The 21,155-nt window shown below is 52.7% G+C and overlaps 1 protein-coding gene and 1 long non-coding RNA gene across 5 annotated transcripts; one reads left to right on the forward strand and one right to left on the reverse strand.

Annotated features, from left to right (window-relative positions):
- Positions 1 to 1,761: 1,761 nt before the first annotated feature.
- Positions 1,762 to 3,178, reverse strand: LOC128149230 (uncharacterized). The gene is made up of 2 exons (XR_008237581.1): positions 3,073 to 3,178; positions 1,762 to 2,088 (listed from the first exon to the last, which is right to left on the reverse strand). It is a non-coding gene; the product is annotated as an uncharacterized LOC128149230 (long non-coding RNA).
- A 113-nt stretch (positions 3,179 to 3,291) lies between these two features.
- On the forward strand, positions 3,292 to 19,433 carry TFRC (transferrin receptor). 4 transcript variants are annotated; one of them, XM_052803488.1, is made up of 19 exons: positions 3,292 to 3,363; positions 4,841 to 4,914; positions 6,744 to 6,957; positions 7,581 to 7,803; positions 8,018 to 8,161; positions 8,886 to 8,982; positions 9,362 to 9,484; positions 10,740 to 10,835; positions 11,006 to 11,145; positions 11,532 to 11,701; positions 12,008 to 12,127; positions 12,748 to 12,833; positions 12,950 to 13,013; positions 13,359 to 13,426; positions 13,816 to 13,883; positions 14,289 to 14,370; positions 15,294 to 15,515; positions 15,996 to 16,136; positions 16,428 to 19,433. In XM_052803488.1, exons 2-19 carry the CDS (start codon positions 4,882 to 4,884, stop codon positions 16,668 to 16,670), a joined length of 2,334 nt encoding a protein of 777 aa, XP_052659448.1. In that variant the 5' UTR covers positions 3,292 to 3,363; positions 4,841 to 4,881; the 3' UTR covers positions 16,671 to 19,433. The 4 variants fall into 4 exon arrangements, with proteins under 4 accessions (XP_052659448.1, XP_052659451.1, XP_052659450.1 ...); XM_052803490.1 differs by having other exon boundaries at positions 3,349 to 3,367; XM_052803489.1 differs by lacking the exon at positions 3,292 to 3,363 and adding an exon at positions 4,221 to 4,474.
- The last annotated feature ends 1,722 nt before the right edge of the window (positions 19,434 to 21,155 follow it).

Raw genomic sequence — 21,155 nt, forward strand, 5'->3', positions numbered from 1 at the left:
GTCACATCAGACGGTATTTCACAAAGGAATGTGGAGTCACTTGAGTCTGAGTCAGGGGACTCACAAGCCCCCCAGGAGTTCAGAGGAAACAGGGACAAACATCTCCTAAAATACCAGGGTCAAGCTGCAATGAGGAGAAACACCCTGATGGAAGCTAGGCTAAAGTGAGCTGTTAGGAGAAGCACAGAGGCTCCTGCACTGAACTGCAGGCAGGAGCTGGGCCTGGCAGGGAGCAGAGTGGGCAGAAGCAAGCAGGAGCTTGGTACAAACTGCAGATACCTATGGTGTGGCACAGCAGGGCTCAAACAACAGTCTGCGGCAGCCAGCTCCAGAGTTTAAATGCTCCCACTCTTTGGGAACCAGACCGAGATGTCCAGGCGGATGGCGATGGCTCTTGATTTTTATGGGCCTGAACTGTGCTAAAATCATGCACGCAGAGACCATGCATCTTGCTGGGATGAGGGATCAGCAGTCACCAATGCCACATCCCCTTGCCTCTCTGGCCATTTCCCAGCTTTGGCTATCTCTGCTCCTTACAAAAATTTTTGTCTGAGCTGGGCAGCCTGAGCACCTGGGCTCAGCGTCACCTACAGCACAGGGACCGCTTTCTGAACAAAGCAGGTGCCAGCCCCGAGAGAGGTGGCTCCAGCCGCTAACGGCCGGTAGCCAGCCAACTCCCACTCCCCACCTGCAGCCAACACAAGGTAAAGGGCGCTCGACTGCTCTCAGGTACCACGTTCCATTTGAAGAACTCTCATTTTAAGGCATTTCACTGCCAATGCCGGTTGCGGTGCAAAAATATCTGAGTTTCTAGAATGTCAGCTTTCTTTTTCCTGGCAGGTCTAGAAATGGGGAACTGCTCAGCACATGGTCAAACATACTGTGAGAGGAACAGAAAATACCTGCAGCGAGTATCTGTCAGGGCAGGTTGGGGCTGGCACAGCGGGGCACACAGCACCTCCTCTGCTAGCTGGAAGGGAGACACAGCGGAAGGAGGCCAGGAGGAGAAATAAATCAGACTGCCCCTTTCCTGGCTTGCGTTTCCTAGGAACCTCCTGAGTCTGAGCTCTGCTGCAGGCGTCCCTTCTCCTCCGGCAGGACCTCGGTGTGAAAACGCTGCTCTGCTCGGCGGCGCTGGCCAGTGGTGATCACAGCCCCGCACCTGGCACAGCGCGCCCAGCCAGCAGGCACCAGTACCGGCACTGCTGGAAGGTGAAGGCTTGGTGGGAGGGAGCCCAGGAGGAACATAAAAAACAGGGCAGGGCTAGGACTGTTTTCCCTGGGTTATACTTTCCTGAGCAGCAGGCTGCATCCAGACCCTTGTGTGGAGGAACAATCGGAGGATCCAGCCTGCAGGACTGATCTAATCTCTTTCTGAACCCTCTTACACCTTCGGCTTCCACCAAGGCACCCGGCAGCAGCGCATCCCACAGGGCAGCCACATGCTGAGTGAAGGCGGTGTGCCCCCCATGACTGGCACCACCACACCCCGTGATGGACGGAGCTGGAGAAGGAAGAGCCTCGGCACTGGAGCCTGGCTCAAACCTCCAGCAAATGGAGCTGGTAGAGCTGCTTTACAGAAGGCTTGTCTCCAGACAGCCGCACTGAGTTTCAGATCTAGTTAATCCCCCCTTTATCAGCGCAAGAATGTATTGCTTTTCACAAAACAATCCTCTTTGCGATCATGTGTTCTGCCAAACTACAAACCTTCTGCTCCCGTCCTTCTTTCCCAGGAGAGGACTTGAGGCAATAACCCAGGCCTACCTTATATTATCCTTTATTTCTTTAAAGAGCAAGGGACAAATGAGCACAGCATTGCGGAACACGTGCACACCCAAACCTTGAAGCGTTCCCCAGTTCTGGCACGCCTTTGAGGGATGCCCTGAGCTGAAGGACTGAGGCTGGAAGCAGTGACCTCCACTCATGCTAGAGCCCAGATGGACAGGGCAGAGGAGGCTGCAGCCACCCCCAGGGCCCACTCATGACCGCGGACAATTCTAGAGACAGCAAACATCAGCAGGTGTTTGAGGAGGGCGAGATGTTCTGTGGGGTCCGTGCAGCTGGGGTCTTGATGAGATTAGCCATCAACTGAAAGGAAGTGGAGCAAACATCACAGCCCTCGTAGTCCTCGGGAAGCCATGGCAGAGAGACACCCTGGCAGAGGGAGCTTCCTTCGCAGCCCCAGCTGGTGCCTGGCCGAGCTGCGAGCCTCAACCCGGCATCACACTGACAACTGGACATAGACTTGCCAATGGCATGGGTGGCTTACGGGTTCCCTAAATACCCCCCAGTATATTATTTACCATTTTCGCTCTAAACCCACTGAGCTGCCTCCTTATCCATTGCTTCACCTTATGAAGCCTACTGAAAGAAGATGCGTGCTAGAACTTCATTTCGTCAAACGACCAATATGTTCTACCTCTGCTTCAAGTTCCTTAGAAACAAAACAGGGAACCTCACCGCTCTGCACCTGCTGGCTTTCAGAGACCGAGCTCTGCACACTGGGGAGCTCCCACCGTAGCGTGGGGTCACTCTGTCTGCCCCAGGGAGAGGGCTGGGGTGAGGACTAGTTAATTCAGCACTGGAGCAATCTCATGGCACCCACCAAACGGATGCTTTTGCCAGCACAGCCTGGGTGGCCACAGAAACTGCCCTGCGGGCCACAAGCGGCCCGTGGCCTGACATGGGCTGTCCGCCCTTCTTGTGTTTATGCGCCACTGGGGCTGGCGCTCCTAAAGGCCTGCCACGCTTCTCATCATGCAAATAAAATAGCAATCTCAGGCAGCACAAGATGAAGGAAAGGCACCCTGGGTGCCCCTGCTCGTTCAGATCTGAAAAGGCAGCCCTGGGCACGCGTGACTTGCTGGGACCTGAAGATCCCGAGCGCTTCCCAAGCCAGAGCGAGTCCTGCGTCTGGTTTGCACCACCCAGGGAGGAAAATGTTTTTTTCCTGCCCTCTCCCCTCAAAACGCTGAGAGGGTGGGAATGATGAATCTGTAACCCGCTCCTCCTTTTGGCCGCGGCGTACCGCGGTAAAAGCATACCCGTCCCGGGAGGAGGTGTGAAACTCACCTCCCTACCTGACAGGCGGCCGTCCCGCTTCCAGCCCTTCCCGTGGGGGATGCTGGAACTCGCATCCACCCGGGAAAACACACGTCGCGGGGAGGACCCCGCGGCGCCGAGGAGAGAAGCGCGGAGCGGCCGCCGGCCGAGAAGCGGCGGTCCTATCGCCCGCGCGCTGGGGCGCCGGCGGCTGCGCCGGTTGGCTGCCGGGCGCGGTGGGCGGGGCGCGGGGAGGGGAGTAGAACGGCGCTGCGGCTGCCGGTGCGGCATTTGGGCCCCGGTCCGGCGAGCGGAGGGGCGGTAGGTGAAGCGGTGGGGCGCGCCAGCTGGCCGTGAGGGCGGGAAGGGGGGGGGGGGCGGGGGAGCGGGGCGGCGGCCGCCCTGAGGCGAGGGGAGGACGGCGCGGCGGAGCGGGGCGCAAGGGCCGCACCGGCGGCACGGCGGCGGCGGCAGCCGCGGCCCCGTTTGACGGCGGGGCGGGTGGAGAGGGCGCGCGCGCACGCACGTGGCCGCGGCGGAGCGTGCCATGGCCGCCTGACCTTGAAGGTGGGTAGAGCCCCGCGGCTCGGGCGGGAATGCGGCCGCAGGCCCGGGCGGCGGAGAGGGCGGCCCGCAGCCGGGCTTATCTGGCGGCCCGCAGCCGGGCCCTGCCCGCGATACCGGGGCCGCCCAGCCCCTCGCGGGAGGCTGCTCCTACTCTGTCTGGGTTTTTGGTTTTTGTTTTTTTTTTTTTTTTAAACCCCTCTTTCCCTTGTTTTTGAGGAACCGGGAGTTGCTGGCCGCCTCCCGGGCTGCTGCTCGGCGGGAGGAGGGAAGGCGCCTTCCCCGGGAGGCGGCCGGAGCGCGGGCTCTCCGCGCCCCCGGGCTGGCGGAGGGGGTTCGGGCCGTGAGGGGTGGTGGGCTCGGGGCGGGGGGGGGCCGCGCTCCCGGGGGGCTGGGGAGCATCCCGGGGAGCATCCCTGCCGGGTGCGATGCCCGCAGGCCCTTCGCAAGCCTTCCCTGGCGCTTCCCCAGGGTTAGCTGGTCCGGCTTTTAGGAGACCCTCCGTACGCCCGCCCTGTCGTGCCCTGCCTGCCAGGTGGGAGCCTGGGCCTGGGATTGTCGCTTGGAAAAAAGCTTCTCAAGGCTGCTGGGGGTTCGCCCCCACGTACTCTTGCCCTAAACAAAAGGTGAAATGAGCGGATGGGCACTATTAACCTTTGATCTCCAAATAAAACCTGCTTATATTGCAGAGCTCCCAGGTGTAAAGCCACGTGCACCTGAAGACCAGTTCAAAGCCATTTCCTAGTGGCGCTACTTGAGGGCACTCTCGAGTTGAATGCTCCCAACCTAAACATCTGTCTTGACCCAAGCTGCCTAGTCACTAACTTACAAAGCTTTTTCAAGCATCTCTTTAGGAAGAAATGCTGAAGTAAATCAATTACAGTTTACCTTTCAGATAAGTTTGCTGTCTAGAGAAATCTAAGCTATAAAAGCTACTGAAATGCTTTTGGAGAGTTGCTCTTAGCTGTTCTGTTATACCCCCTCCCCCGCTCAATCCCTGGACTTCAATATAGTCCGTTTGTTCATCAGAACTTATATTTGCAGTGGGAGTATGTGAACTTCTAGGTTGCATTCAAGGTTGGTGTAGGTTCACCAACATTGTGACTTACGTAGAAGCATGCACATAAAATCCATGGGCAAGCATTGCACTAGTGGCAGTGACTGACGACCTTGGATGTCTCATGTAGTGGCAGGGGAACAGCCTGACTTGACTTGTTGTGTTCTGAACTTCTAGGGCTTTGGTCAAGTTGGTGGGCACTCCTCTTCCAGAAGGCAATGGACCATGCTAGAGCGGCAATCTCTAACTTGGTAAGGCACAGTCCCCCTGTGCCATTTGTCTCTGGGTGGGCTGATGATACCTCAGAAGAAAGGTTCAACAACATCCATGTCAGTATCAGAGAAGATGATGAATCCAAAGCAACGTCAGATGCTGTTGTGTGGGTTGTGAGCCAAATGTCAGCGTAGCTAGCTGGCCATGATAAGGAGGTGGCTTAAGCAGTTCAGTGCTGGTGGGGTTATCGTTAACTGCTATGCCTTGGGTGTCTCAGGAAGCTGATAAGGAGGGGGGGTGAGCCTTGAACAATGTTCCAGGAGGAAGTGCTGCTGAGGAAGCTGATTAAATGCCTATCAGGACAATCAACATGTTCTATTATGTTATTTTCGGGGTGGGAATTCAACCACAAGTCCAGCCTTTGAATGAGACCTGTGCTTTAAACAAATGTGCAGGAGGAGGTAGCACCGAGCTTACTCAGCCAAGCCTGCTGGTCCTAGAGAGCCTGGACTGTGAAATGACCCTAGGCTAGGACTGCAAATGTGATGGTTTGGTCTCTGAACAAGTAGGGAGGATATGTGGGGTTGAGGCATGCCCTCTGCAAAGTGTGAGGGAAGCCAAGCTATCAAGCAGTTGAGTCAGGAGACTGACTGCTAGGATGGCCTGCGGTGTTGCCCTTTCTGAAATGTGGGCAGCAGCCAGCCACTTCATTGTGGGTAGCGTGGGCCAGAATGGAACTGCAGGTCTGAAATGACATTTGTTTAGTTTTGGCCAATCAAGCTGAGGTCTGGTGTCTTCACCTCCAGCCACTGACTTGTAGTTTGAGAATGAGCTGAGAACTGTGGATGAGCTGCTGAGATTGTAACAGGGCTTGGGCGCTTACCACCAGCTGCTTCTCCAGTACAGTGGAGAGGGGCTGCAGGACCATTGCTCCCAAAACTTCCTCTGGCCTTTTAGCCAGTCTGCTGCCTGTCCCCAGCACAGCCGTGGCCGCAGGCAAGTTCAGGGGCTCTAATGGAGGCTGAGTGGTTCTGCTCAGTGCCTGGCTATGCCTGGAATTGAATTTAACTCTCACTAAATCTGAGTGACTGCCTTGTGCATGGGCTGCTGTTCTGTGGACAGTTGGACTGTGTGTTGCAGCCGTTTAGAAAAGTGGGCTCCAGACTGGAAGCTGCTCTGCTTGGGCACTGATAAACACCTGTCGAATGGTTCCAGTCGCTGGTGGATGGAGGAGGTGTATCCTCAACTTTCGTGTTAGCTGAGGTAGCAGTATTCCCATGGGTCATCTCTCTTCAGCCTGGCTGCTTTATAATACTCATCAATAGTGTAATTTAAGAGTAGCCTGGGGCAGTTTAATACAAGATTATCTAGATACTGGATGAGACTATTTACGTCAAAGTGGATGTGGCTCAAGGGCACAACCATGGAGGGGTTGCCTTCCCTTTCCTCTGCCCTGATCAATGTGCCCTTCCGTGCAATTTGCACATGTTCAGGTCAGATCAGTATGCTCCTGACTAAGACCAGGAGTTTCTGTTTCAATCAGCCTTTGCCGTGGGGTCATGTGGGAAATGCCGATGCCATTGCCTGTGTCATATCTGTAACAGACTCCAAGCTAGACTCTGACCAGTGTGGTTCTGAACTTGCGCAGGGCAAACAGTTGCTAAACAGACTCTGGAGACCCTGAGTGGGTCTGAGTCTGTCTGTTCAAAGCAGCTGGCCTGACGTATTGACAGCCAAATGCTCAGGCTGTGCTGGAGCAATTTCAGATGAACAAGCTGTATGTGGTTTGGAGCATAGGTGCCGCTGGCTGCAGGCACTGTAGGCTGGTGTAGCAAACTCTTGATCACATGATTGTCTTTCAACACAGTTTGGTGGTGAACCGATGTCATACACGCGCTTCAGCATTGCCCGGCAAACAGACGGAGACAACAGCCATGTGGAGATGAAGCTGGCGGCTGATGATGAGGAAGGAGGGGAAATTGGGAGACCAGAGCACCTGCATGCCAACATGCCTCCTCCATGGAGGAGAGGCAAGAACCGCTGCTTCCTAGTCATTGCAGCTGTCCTCCTCCTTTTGATTGGTAAGGAAGGGTGGGAGGCAACTGCATGAAGTGAACTCTGGTATTGAGCATATTTGAGGCTGTTAACATTTGAATCTGTATTGTTTCAGGAGATAATTAAAGAGCCTGGATCTAGGCTGCAGCCTCTTGTCACTAACTCTAAGTATGTCTAGCTCAGATTTATGGTACAGAATTGGCACAAAGAAGTGTGAAGTTTGACAGTGGAACTGTGACTTAGCTAAAGGGCAAACTGATCTGCGTGGCAAGTGTACTGGTTTTCCCTCGATTAACTCTTAACACTTCTCTAGAGATGTGGGTCAACATATCAGTAAAGCCTCCAGTGCTCATCTCTCAAGGGCTTTAACACTGCCACTGACCTAAAGTAAGCATTCTCCTTCCCAAGTGGTGCTGGAGGGACTCTGCCAAGCACAAGATCAGATTTACAGTGTACCTTGAAACATGCCAGCTCAGGCAAAATGTCAGGCTGCGTATTCCTGTCTGTCCTTAGGTATGCCAGCTTGTCAAAAATGGTGTGAGAGCAGAGATGCATCTTAACCCTGAAGCTGCTTTTAATGCACTTGTATGATGTGGGGCTCGTTTAGTCATCTTTCTGCAGCACAAAGAAATACCTGTTCTGTCTGTAGGGTTTCTGATCGGCTACTTGAGTTATGGTGGACGAATGCAGAAAGCTAGCAGGTGTCTGGATGGAAGTGGCAAGTGTGAGATGACTCCTACCACATCTTACTTAGTGGATGATGATGAAACTGAGGAAGAAGAGGTTCCTGGACCACCTGTCCTTTACTGGCCTGAGCTCAGAACCGTGTTGTCAGATAAGCTGTCAGCCAGACGTCTTGAAGACAACTTGAGGTAACAGTTCCAGAAAGCTTAGCTGCAGCTATGAGAGAGGCACAGCCTGTGAGCAGAACTCGAGCTCCTTTGGAGAACAAGGGCCTTAAAGATGTTGTGGGGTGGCATGTGGTTAAACATGGGCTTAAATGGCCCATCCAACTTGAGTTTGCAGGCTGGAGCACTGCAGTGCAACCTGGTGCTGTAGCCTAAGCTGTACATCTGTTACTTACAGGCAAAGAGCAAATAAGTACTCTTTTGAAGCTGGCCAGAGTGAAGATGAGAGCATTGCCAGCTACATTCATGATCAGTTCACCAGCTTCCTCTTGGATGAAGTGTGGAATGATGAGCACTACATCAAGCTGCAGGTCAAAGGCAGGTATGTTAATGAAGAGAAGCAGATCTCTTCCTTACAGCATGGATATCCGTAGTCTTGAGCAAACACATGATTTCTGCTGCAAGCAGTGCTAAAATTGTGAGCCAGTTACACCTCTCCAAAGAAGGCCTCAATTAGCCAAGCCATAGCTGCCCCTGTCTCTTCTCAGGCTTTCTAAATCCAGAGGGTCTGGTAGCAGCCCTCTGGATTTTTTCCTGGGACAGCTGTTTCCTCAAATTGTGCTTAGGAAGTGGAGAGAAAACAAACTTGAGTAAAAACTCAGCTGAAGGGCAGATTCCCTGTGTCTAAAGCTGCTAGCGTGGGCAGCTCTGTCTTGTCACCCAGACAGGTGTTACAGACTTGGCAGTGGCTCCTATAGTAGCTCAGGAGGGTATCAACAGGCATTTTGTTGGCTGACAGCTCATACCCTCGTGTCTTACTTGCCCCTTCATGTCAGGGGAAATGAATTTGCTTAGCTCCTCAGGAGAGGACTAAGAGACTTGGAAGCAGAGATTCTTTCTGCTACTTGCCTCAGAAATTAGCCTTTATTAATGTTCTCTGAACAACCCCAGAGTTTCTTGCGTGGAAGTACCGGGATAAGTCTGCCTGTTTCAGGCTCTGCATTGACTTGGTCAGAATTGCTAGGGCACAGACTGAAATACAGGAGCTAGTTAAATATGGAGTTTATGTATGAAAGAACATAACACTGTCTCTTTACATTTAATAGTAGCAACAACAAAGTGTCTATTCTGGAAAATGGTGAAGAGGAGGAACTGGAGAGTCCCGATGCATACGTGGCATACAGCAAGAGTGGCTCAGTTGTTGTAAGTGACTCCAAGAAAATCCTGGAAATGTGCTTGCACGCTTAACCAGGTGGCAATGTCCAAAATATGTCCCTTCAAGATATGAAGTGTTTAAAGCCCTCCCAAGTTAGAGAGCTGGGGGGGGTGGTGGGGAGAGGAGTGGACCCACATAGTTTTATTACTTCAACAAGATGCAGAAGTAACTGTTTAAACTTCTCTGCTGGGGTCCAGACAGGAACCTTGACAGAAGTGCTGCTTCAACAGGCACATTGTATGTGATCAGAGTTCACATTGCTGAGCTTGAACTCCCTACTGTTAATGTTATTGTGACTCTGTAGGTTGCTTTGGGTATCTTACTGACATAGGACTGCTGCATTTATAACCGGTGTTTCTGTTCCAGGGCAAACCAGTCCATGTGAACTATGGACTCAAAGCTGATTTTCAGAAGCTACAGAAGCAGGGTGTTTCACTGAATGAAACTATAATCATCTTCAGAGCTGGAAAAATAACCCTTGCTGAGAAGGTAAGCAGTCTGTGCCCGAAAGCCTGGCCAAACTTGGCAGCAGGAAGCTATGCTTCCTCCTCTTTGAGGTGCAGAGGTGTGTCTTTGTTCATGTCTCTGGAACGCGTGTATGTAGGCTTTTCCCTGCAGGTCTGGTCTTACTTGTTTGCACTAAGCCTCCATGTGCAGGCCTGGACACCAAGACTGAACAGAGCTGGTTACTGTTCGTGGTGGCGTTCTTCTTGGCCTCTGGCAGTCTTGCTGGGACAGCCAAGCATCTGGAGTGATGGAACTGTGAGGCAGAGAGAGGCAGCCTGAGGGCTACAGGGTGCGGAGCTGACTGGTATTGCTAGATGCAGCAATAGGGCTGCTAGAAGCAGAAGAGCCTTGCCTCCAGAGCACCTCTTGGGGCTGCAGCCAGATACTTTCAAAGCTTGGCTGCAGTATCTCACTTGGCCCTTGCTGACTGTTCACCTGCACCAAGTGAAGGTGCTGGCACTGCATGCCCAGTCAGCTGCCTTGCATGTTGCTGTAAGGTTCCCTCTGTAGCAAGTAGAACTGAATAGTCAAGTAGCCTAAAGGATCCAAGTCCTTCTGTACACAAGCCTGTTCTAGGTCTGACCCAGAGCTGCCCCTCAGGTGGGTGCTCCTGGGGAGGCTGGGGCATAGGACTATTTCCAGTCAGACTGCCTCTCTGCATGCATCAGACAGGCAGAGTTGAAAGGTGCTTCTGCAAGACCCCTTGCTCACTGGTTCTCCAATCCCTTTCCCACTTTCAAACTGGTGTCTAGCCTTGCAAGAGTGTTTATACTGGTGGCATATCAGACACAGCTGGGTTGTAGGTGTATTAAACAGGTACCTGACTAGGCCACTCTGCCTTCATTTTCCACGTGAAGATGAGCCTTCAGTGGCTGCTTATCTTGTCTTGAGACTAACCTAATCTTGGCAAAACAGATGGAGCATGATCAAAATTAAATAACGTCTGTCTTCTAAGCTGCTCTGATGAGCAAGTATGAGCTGAAGGAATCATAGGATGAGACGGTAACCGTGGAGTGTCCTGACTGTTCAAAAGGGTGTTAGACACACTCTGCCTGGAATAGTACGGAGCTGCTAGTATTCAGCTTCCTTGCGTGCCTATCGCTGACAGGTAGCTGTTAAAATCTGTTGTAGAGTTGGGCATTCAGGAGCACAACCCTTCACACCATTACTCCATGTACTTGCCTTAACTGCCCTTGCTTGCAGTGCAGATGTGCAGTTAACCTTCCTCTTTGCTTAGGTTGCAAATGCCGAAGAGGCAGGAGCAGTTGGTGCCCTTATGTACCTGGACCCCTCCGATTACAAGATGACAGATGCGCTTGCCCCCTTTGGACATGTGAGTATGCAGCTGGCTCCCCTGTTTGTTGTTCTCGTGAACCTTTCTCACTGTGGACAGCAGAGAGCAGCAGTCCTGCAGGCCTCTGGCTCAGCAGTGCTTCATACCCTTATGTAGATGAAAACTGTTGGGTTCCTCTGAGACTTGAGGACTCCTCTTGCTTTTCACAGGCCCACCTTGGAACTGGGGACCCTTTCACCCCAGGCTTCCCTTCTTTCAACCACACCCAGTTCCCACCAGTGGAATCTTCTGGACTACCTCGCATTGCTGTTCAGACTATCTCTAGCAAAGCAGTAGGCAAGCTGTTCAGGTAACTGTTTCTCCTGGCTTGCAGGCTAGGCTGCTGTGGCCCTCTTGCAGAGGTGAGGATGGTGTTGACATGCTGTGAGCCCAGAGAGCTCTCTGCTGGTCTCTGCTGTGTATCGCAGGAGCACTTAGTGGAACCGGCTGGAGAAATGTTGCTTGTGTCCATGTCTCATGTCTTATTAAAGACTGAACTTAATCTAGTGTTGGATTCCTCTTGGCCTCTGCATCCTACCTCTCCTTGCATAATTAGTGGTACAGGACTGCAAGCTATTTCCTGAGCAGGTCCTGAACAAGGCTGCACCTGCAGTTGCAGGCTTGCTTTTTTCACAGCATAGCTAAATGAGGTCAGAGCTAGATAGTGAGTTCAAAGGATCTCTCTCTTTCCCTCAGGAGAATGGATGGAGAAAATTGCCTTCTGGAGTGGAATAGTGGGGTCCTGGGATGTAAGGTGATGCTGAGCAGCACAAGCAACATGACAGTGAAACTGAGTGTGAACAACGTTATGGTGGACAGGAAGATTCTGAACATCTTTGGTGCTATCAAGGGATTTGAAGAACCAGGTAACAGCAACTGCCTTGTGGCTCAGTCTTGAGGGGAACCTTTCCTCTTCTGTGATCGTCAGAGCATGACAGCTGCTTTCAGACAGAGACAACCACTTCCTCAGCAGAACCAAGACCCTTCCCTAAGGGTCAAGGCAAAAGCTCAACTGTGCTGCCAGGGAAAGGCTAAATGAAAGCAAGCAGTGTGCCAGATTCAGGGGTCAAACTCCACACTCTGTCCTAGTATAAAAGCTCAAAGCTGCTCTTCTGATAAATGGTGTTTGCAACCTGAAGCTTGCAGCTCAGATCTTGATGTCTCCTTTATAGATCGGTATGTTGTGATTGGAGCCCAGAGAGACTCCTGGGGCCCAGGAGCGGCCAAGGCTGGCGTTGGAACTGCCATATTGTTGGAACTTGCCTATGTGATCTCAGACATGGTGAAACATGGTAATATTTGTGTACAAAAGCATGGGGGTGGGAGGTGATGCAGGTTTAGCTCTATGTGTGTTAACATTGGAGAGCCCAGTTGCAAAATAATCCTTTGGGAAGGCATAGGGAATCTGAGAGAGCTTCCTGAGAAGCTATTACTTGTCCAACATAGACAACTTTTCTGCAGTGAGTACTCACTTCCAAGAGACTGCCTGCTTGTATCTGGTATGGCTTGAATGCAAGAATGTCCTTGGATAACACAGGATGCAAACCTCAAACTTGAGCTGTCTGTTGGGCAGCTGGGCCTGAAGGTGGGAAAACACTGAAGTGGCTGACCAGCTGGAGCGGTGGGGGCTGCATGGTGGCACTTAGTGTGAGTGTTCTTGTCTCCAGGTTTAATTTTGGGCTCAGGCAGCTAAACAAAAGGGGGAAATGCAGGCAGCATGGTTTTCCTACACAGTTCTGCAGTATGGGGGGGCAGGGTATAGTGTCCATGCAGCCACTAGTGTGCACATTTGTCTGCAGCAGCCAGAATGCTTCAGCTCTAAGGAGTAGGCGATTCATCAACCCAGGCCCTCAGTGCTAAGCTTACATCTCCATGGGGAAGGGCAGACATCTCAGTGTGTCTCTCTTTGCAGATGGCTACAAACCAAGGCGCAGCATCATCTTCGCTAGCTGGAGCGCGGGAGAGTATGGAGCTGTGGGTGCTACTGAATGGCTGGAGGTACTGTTTCTTTGATAGGCTTCTGCGTGATGACTGTGCAGTTGTGATTTCTTGTTCCTATGGATTAAACATCCTGGTGTTGTACTGCTCATCTTAAAATACTTGTTTTGTTCTAGGGGTACTCCGCCACACTGCATGCCAAAGCCTTCACTTACATTAACTTGGATGCTGCAGTCCTAGGTAACCTGCTACTCTTAAGTTTCTTGAAACTGAGTGGGACCAGAATAGCCTGACAGGCATCCCTTAACCTCCAGGAATGGGGGCTGTGCCAGAGGCTGATGCTGGGTGTTTGGCTGAAGACTGGCATGACTCCATTTATTCTCCTGTTGTCATTGAAGCTGGGAGGTTGCTGCAGCTTGAGCCAGAAGGAGGCAGCTCTGCTAGGTCCCAGTAGACTGTCCTGTGTCTCTTGAAGATCCTTTGGCAACAAGCTGCAGATCAGTTATTGCTCAGTCACAGGGCTGAACAGCTCTAGCAGTAGTGGTTACTTGTGCCAGCATGTCAAACACCCTCTCTTTTTTGCAGGCTTCAACCACGTGAAGATTTCTGCTAGCCCGTTGCTGTACACGTTGCTGGAGAGAACTATGAAGGGGGTGAGTTGAAGGGTCTTGGGCTAATCAAGGTGACTGTGGTTTTAAGGAGGAACTGAAAGCAACCAGGGCTGTGCTGGGTCACATTCCCCAGCTGGCACCTTCTGAGGAGAAAGCTCCTTTTAGGAGAAAGGGCTGAGATACTCTGGAGGGCCCTGTCTGAAGTCAGCTGGGCTCTGGGAATTGCAGTTCAGGCACGCAGAATCTAAAATCAGCAAATGCCACGGTTCGGTGTGAGGTGAATGCCTGTCCCATGTGAACTGTGCCTGTGTGGAGAAAGGTTAGGGGAGCACACCTGAGTCTGGCACCTGCACAGCAATGCAAGCTCTAGGATGGACCTGGAAGCCCAAGCAGGGGTCAGAACAAGTGCATTGACTGTCATCTCTGTGCAGGTGAAGGACCCAACAAAGGATTCGGGAAGCCTGTATGACAGAGTTGGCTCTGACTGGGTAAAAACAGTGTAAGTATTGTCATCCTGCTCTTTGGGAAAGCAAATCTCCGTAAAGGAACAAACTAAATAGCTTCTGCTCTTTGTGCTGGAGTGTCATACCACTGTCTGGGGTGTGCTCTACCTGCTGCAGTGGGATCAGGCAAGCAAGAACAGTACAACACTAGCTGTGCTTAGTGCTGCCCCAAGCTGCCTGTAGGCAGCCCAGACACTTTTTTGTAGGGCAGGAACAGCCTTGTACAAAGACCAGTGGCTGGAAATGGACGAGCAGCCCTTAGCACTTGGCCGGGACTCCTTGCCAAAAGCAGTCTTGTCTGGACAGGGTAGTCCAGTTGGCTCAGAGCTTCAACTCTAGGGCTTGTAGCTTTTCTCCTGGGATGTCCAGTTGGTAACTACTCAATATTTGTCTTTTTGCAGTGTTCCCCTTGGTCTGGATAATGCAGCATTCCCTTTCCTGGCCTACTCAGGAATCCCGGTGGTTTCCTTCGGTTTCTGCAATGTAAGTATTGTCTGCCTGCCTGGTGTACTCATTCTGTGGAAAGTGCTGTAAGGATATCTGCTCTCCAGGATGGCAGAGCACAAGCTCATTGTCCATGCAAGAGCCTCTCTGGGGGAGGAGATGCAGCCTCTGGACCCAGTGGCTGTGGCAGTACTTGCTGTGAAGGCTGCTCCTGGGGCATGGTTGGCCTACAGTCTCTGTTCCAGAGTCCTGAACACTCATGTTTTGTTGGGAGAGGGGGCACTTGCTCCTCTGGAGGCTCAGATGTCAACGATTCAGAAGCTAAAAGCACTAAAAAGATGTCAAGCTGTTGTTGCTTCAGTGAAAGACTGTACTACAGCCTGCTGGTCAGCAAGCAAAGTGCCTTGGGGAAACAGTACCGTTGGCCAGAGCAAGTACTGAATTGGGCTGTTGAGGTCTGCTGCTGCAGCTTGGGGCTGGCAAAAATGGCATCAGCCAAGCAGCCTGCTCTGTTACTGCAGGCGTGCAGCTGGGACCCTTTCTGCTAACAGCTTCCTCTGCTTATGAATGCTTGGATTTTGTTAGCATCAGACTTGTTCCACAAAAAACCTTGAGTTATCCTGCCCAGAACGGTTGGAGAGTGCTGCTGGCTCGTACCAAACTGAGTGCAGGGGTTTGCCTGCCTGCACTTCTGCAGTGAACTCGGAGGGAGAAAAGGTCTATATGTCTTCAGGTCTAACAAACCCACAGAGCATCCTGCTGATCACTGGAAATTGTGAGGGATGAGTTGCAGGAGCTCCATTCCCTTCCCTTGTGCTTTGAAGTTTTGCCACTCAAGTCTCACTATTTAGCAGCATAAAGAGATGGGATGTGGTGGAAATAGCAAGCAAGCTGTAGTGCGAGGTGAAAAATCCTAGCTGGAGAAGCACTCTTGCCTAACTTCAATGCTTTCTTTCTTGCAGAAAGAAGAGGAATATTCCTTCTTGGGCACTACTGAGGACACTGTGGAGAACCTGAAGAGGACTGACAAGTTGTATGCTCTTATGCGTGCTGCTGCAGAAGTTGCTGGACAAATAGCTCTCAGGCTGACCCATGATCATGAGCTCTTCCTGGACTTTGAGAGATACGGTGAAGAATTGCTAGCATTCCAGGAGAAGTTTTTGCCCTACTATCGGGATGTGAAGGTAAGAAAGGCTCCAAGTGGACTGAATCCCTGTAGACTGTTATGGGGCCATGTGCTAATAAGGCTCTGCTGCTATTGGTTAAAACAGGGTAGACATCTTCCTCCTTTGGGCACGAGAGTGTAGCAAGATGTGACCTAAATCGATGTTTCTTACAGAGCAGTGCAGGCAGAGTAGCTGTGGCAGAGAGATTTAACTAATCTGTCTGTGGTAGGCTCTTGAGGAAATGCATGTGGATGGTTTCTCCTCTGGTTATCATTCACAGCATGGTGCAGCTTTGCATCTCATTTGCACCTCTCGTGAAAGCCTACAAGAAACTGTGGGTGGGGAGAGACATCACTGAGCTCAGTGACCTCAGAAGAGCCTGCCAGGAACTCGCTCTGCTACTTGGTTAAACTGGCAAAAAAAACCCCCAACACTTTCTCTTGGTAAGAGAGCGGCAAAAGAAGAAAATCAGGTTTGCTAACAGCTCCTCCCTCGCAGGCGCTGGGGCTGACCTTGAACTGGCTGTTTTTTGCCCGTGGTGACTTCCAGCGAGCTACAGATGCACTGAGAAGAGATATCGCAAACAGTGACAGGGAAAACAGGGTCATCCGCAGAGCCCTGAATGACAGGATCATGAAGGTGGGTATCTGCAACTGGTTTTCCTTTCTTCACGAAGGAGGAGAGTGCTGGCTGGGATGGGCATCTTCCTTAGGAGCCATGGGCACTGTGCAGACCAGTATCTCTTCCACTTGCTTGGCGTCAACGTGACTGACTTTTGCACTTGCTATCGGGAGAGGGTCTGGCCCTTGCAGAGCTGCTGTGGGAAAGGGCTGGGTGGGGATCAGAGTTTGGGAGCTTGTGATGGGGCAGATTAGGAAAGAAAAACTTGGGAGGTGAAAGTATAACCCTAAATTTGCACCTCTACTCCAGGTGGAGTATGACTTCCTCTCCCCATACCTCTCACCAAAAGATACTCCCTTTCGCCACATCTTCTTCGGCAAAGGCTCCCACACCCTGCAGAGTCTGCTGGAGAACCTGCAGCTGCTGAGAACCAGCAGGGACAGCGTGAACGTGAACATGCTGAAAGAGCAGCTGGCCCTGGTGACCTGGACCATTAAAGGGGCTGCCAATGCCTTAGTGGGTGATATCTGGGATACAGACAATGAATTCTAGACACGGCAAACACCTGGTTAAGGTACAGGATTAGGGAAACCCACTCCCTAACATGGCATTTTTTTTTCTGTAGATTTTCTGGCAACAAATCTTTTTTGACCAAATTTGAGCATAAAATTTAAATCTCACCTTGACAGATTCACAGGAGGCAGTTTTAAGGCAGGTACTAAGATTACCATGAAATCTCCTCTGACCAGGCTCCCATCTGACCATAGTCCAAAACCGGTCACGTACAGCTGCTTGTGGGGCTTGCTCTCCATTGTACTTGAGAACTAACAGCTCAGGTGACTCCTGAACCGGTACCTTGAGTGGGGAGGTACTTCATCTATTTAGGGTTTTAATTGTTGGCCCCCTAAACCTAGTGACAAAACAGGGAATGGATTCCTCTTACTGCTTGTAATGAGGATCCCTTCTCTGAGAGGGAGCTGCAGAGATCAACCTGTAGTTCAAAAATAAAACAACCTAGTAATAGCCTGCAAGTGCTGGATTATCAGCAAGCTCTGAAGTGCCCGTCCTGCCTTTACTCAACAGCAGGGTCCCAATGACATCTTGGAGGCTTGCTTCTGCCGAGGCATGTCTCAGTACCCAGGGAAAATGACCCAAAGATTATCTAACGCCCCCTCTATATCCTTAGCTGGCACCTCAGCAAGTCCTGCAGCATTGAGAAATGGCTCTAGACTGGCACTTCAGACCTTGCTGCTCTGCGGCCTTTTGTGAAATCGAGTCTCTTGCTGGCCAAACCCTGTTTGACTGATGCCATTTTGCAGGATGGCTCTTGTTTGGCACTGAGATATTTATTTGTTTATTTATTTATCAGTGACAGCGTTCACTATAAATGGTGTGTTTTTTTATAGAAGATAATTATCGGAAGCAGTGCCTTCCATAATTATGACAGTTATACTGTCGTTTTTGAATAAAGCAGCATCTGCTATTACAATCAAACATGATACTGGAACTTTGCATTTGAAATAATCTAAACAGGCCCCTCAAAAAACAAAAAAAAGTTTTTGAAAACTAGCGATTAAGCTTTCTGTGGCAAAAACACCCCTTTGGAAGGAACTTGAAGTTGTAAACCTGGTAGCGCGTCTCCAGGTTGCACTCCAAAGTGATCCTTGAAATGCTGAAAACCCAGGTGGGAACTCAAATACTAGAAATTTGCCCTCCCTGCGGTGTCTGTGCCCCTCTGTGGGCTTCAGACTCCCTCTTCACCCCCCTTTCTGGATGCTGTGTGCTCACATGGGGAGCACAGCTTCCTTCCTGGCCCTGGTGGAGGGGCTTGCTGTGTAGCCGTAGCTCCACCTGTGGCAACACACGCAAACTTCTTGTACCTCAGGTTAGGCGTTGGCCCGATTTTTTTAAATGGCAGCTTCCTGCAAACTTCCAGTACTTTATGTATCATGAAACCTAACTGACATTATCGGGAGCAGTGTCTTCCATAATGTGTAAAGAACAAGGTAGTTTTTGCCTACCACAGTGTTATATCGGAGGCAGTGACCTCCATATGTTGCACTATGGGTGTACGTAATTATCGGGGACAGTGTTTCCCATAATTGTTCTATGCTTATCATGCAATGTCATCTGCGAAGCTTGATGGTTAGTATCTAACATGGATCAATTTCCTGCAGTCCTATTTTTTCACTCTCCTGTGGTGATGCAGATACAAACTTTGGTCTGTTATGTACTTCCCTAGACTCTACCTTCTCTGTAGGCTGAACTGTTTCAAATAGCTGTGCTGTCTTGAAGTGGCTTCCTGCCTCCAGTCACAGGACTGGTGCTTGAATGTTTAGTGGAAACTAGGCTAGTTAGACTGTGTGCTCTGTGATTTAGTAAACTTCCTTCAAATCAGTTACAAAGACTTGGGGAATTAAAGGTGAATGTAGGGCTTGGGGCCGACTGCTCTCTGGAGGGCTCTTGGTCACGGCTCTAGATGGGTGTGTGTACTACTTAAGAGGCTGGCCTGCTTTGGCACTGGGGTGATGCTGGTGTGCGTGCATGGGAAGCTGCTTGCTCCCCAGGTCTTGCTGAAAACTCCAATCTTGCCTCCTGGGTGTTGTGTGGAGGGGGGGAAATTGGTGGCACCTTTCTCATGGTGCCCCTCTGCTCCCTGACCTGAAGCTGAACACTGCTCCTGTGTGACGCCTGCTAAACTGCGCTGTTCCCAAAAAGCAGCTGGCTGGCTGGCTCTCGCCAGCCCTGTACTCTGCAAACAGTTTGATCTGGCATTTAAACCTAAAGCAAGCGAGTGACCTGAGCCCCAGCAGTAGTCCTTGAGGGAAGCAACATCATTCAGCTGGAGCAGAGACCTGGGTCTGTATAAGGAAGGGGTGAGGACAAGGCCCCCGCCTAGTTACTGAGCTCAGTACTCACCAACTTGGAGGGCTGGATTTTCATCTGACTCTCTAGAAGCCTGATGCCCTGGCTTGTGCAACATCTTGCTCTTCCTTAACTACTCTGCTGTTTCTGAGGCATGTGTACAGCCCTGTCTGTGCTACCGTTTCCTGGTGACACTTCTCTGGATGGCATTTAAGAGCTGCTGTCTGAGAGTCTTCACTGTAGCGTTTGCATGCATCTTGATGTCAGACTTAATCATGCGCTTTATAGCCAGCAGAGAAAGACGAAGCCTGTCTCCTGCCTAGGCAGCACAACTGTGTCTGCTGGGATGTTGGGATGCCTTGCTCAGTGCTGGTATCTGACTGGTGTGGGGTGCTAAACTCTGTTTCTGGGTTACCTGCTGTCTGCTTGAATAAAGTTTTAAAGCTTGAACACTCGACTGCTCTCGTGGGTTCTTGCAAAGCCACAATGCTGTTGTGGCCGTGGGTGAGCTGGGGGCAGCTGGAAAGGAGGCTGCTCTCCTGCCCCATCAGGGCTGGTAACTGGCAGTTCTGGTACCACCTCGTTGATGTGCAATAGCAAGTCCAAATTTCACCATGCTGCTCGGCTCTGAGCCCTGCCTCACCGCAGGCGACTGGGGTGAGGAGGACCTTGGCCATGAGGTGGAGGAGCAATGTATGCAAACCCCCCGGCCACCCTTCTGCTTTCATGAGACCATGTCCTGCCTGCTGCCTCTCGGCCACTGTCTTGACCCTAAAAAGCCTGCCTGGATGTCGGCAGGAGGATGAAATGTCAGACTTGCCGCTGGCCACGGCTTCGCCGGTCTCTGCTGGTGAGAAGGTGGCTGGGCAGGGCTGTGGGTGGCAGTGTCTGTGTCCCAGGAAGCCAGAGCTGTCTCCTGCCTCGCCCCTGCTCCTCATCACCCCCTTGGAGCTCTCCTGGGTCAAGGTGCAGATGGGTATTTATTTGGTTACTGCTTAGAGCCTCAGAGAGCTCTGGTGGAGTGGGAGCTGCATCCCTGGGCCCAGAAGCCTGCTCAGGTGAGACTGCACCGGTTTGCATATGCGTTTTACATATGCTCTGCTTTTCTCCACCATCTTCCCCCATTGCCAGTGCCAGTCTTGCCTCCTGTTTTACAAGCCCGGTGTACCCCGTGAAGATGCACCGTTTGGGGTGGGAGGCAGCTTCTCCAGGATCCCTGCTCGCCCCTTACGGGCTGTCCCGGCATAGCTCTGGTCCCTCCTCTTCCAACGGGGATGATTTACTTGGAAACACGTTGTTTCCCGCATCTCCCTGCCCAAATCTGGCAGGGCTCCTCTCCCTGCAGTGGCTGTGCAAAGCACCCCGGAGGGCAGGGCCGGGGCTGCGCGGAGCTCTGCTGCAGCCAGGCAGAGCCGGCCCCGCCGGGGCAGCAGGCAAGGGGGGTGCAGCCCCTCTCCACGCACCTGGGAGCAAGAATTTGGGGTGCCCCTTGGCAGCGCGGGGCAGGCCGTGCCCTGTGTCCCGCCTCCCCCCGGTCCCCGCAGCGGAGCGGTCCCGGGGCCCGGCGCTGTTCGGCGGTGAGTCTGTCCGTCTGTCCACCCCCGCGCCTCACTCCTCACCCATCCCTCTGCTCGCCCGTCCCCGCTCCGGCCGGCCGTTCGCTCCCCCCCACCCCGCCGTTACGTAAAGCGGCGATGCGGCGCCTTTAAGAGCGGGGCCGGGGGCCGGGCTGGCGCGCGCCGCCCCGGGAGCTCGCGCCGGCGGCGGCAGGAGGAGGCGGAGGTGGCGGCGGCGGGGTAGGGGGGGCAGAAGGGCGGCGGCGGCGGGGCTCCAGCGGCGCGGCTCGGGGGGGGGGGCCGCGGCGGGGGGCGGCCCCGGGAGGGCTCCCCCAGCGTGCGGGGCGGGGGCCGGGACCGCGTGCACCATCCGGGGGCAGGGGGCGAGCGGGGCCCCGGAGGGCGGGGGGCTGAGCCCGGGGGTGCCGGAGGGCGGCGGGGTGGCCCCGGGGGTGCAGGAGGAGGGGGGCTTCTCCCGGGGGGTGCAGGAGGCGGGGCTGGGGGCGCTGCCCCGCGGCCAGGAGCTGGTGGCCGGCGGCAGCGGCGGGGAGCCGGGGGGCGGCGGCGGCGGCGGCGGCGGCGGGGGGGGCGGGCCGGTGGCACTGGGTGCCGCTGG

Source organism: Harpia harpyja, chromosome 12 (genome assembly GCF_026419915.1).
Source record: "Harpia harpyja isolate bHarHar1 chromosome 12, bHarHar1 primary haplotype, whole genome shotgun sequence".
NCBI classification, from domain to species: domain Eukaryota; kingdom Metazoa; phylum Chordata; class Aves; order Accipitriformes; family Accipitridae; genus Harpia; species Harpia harpyja.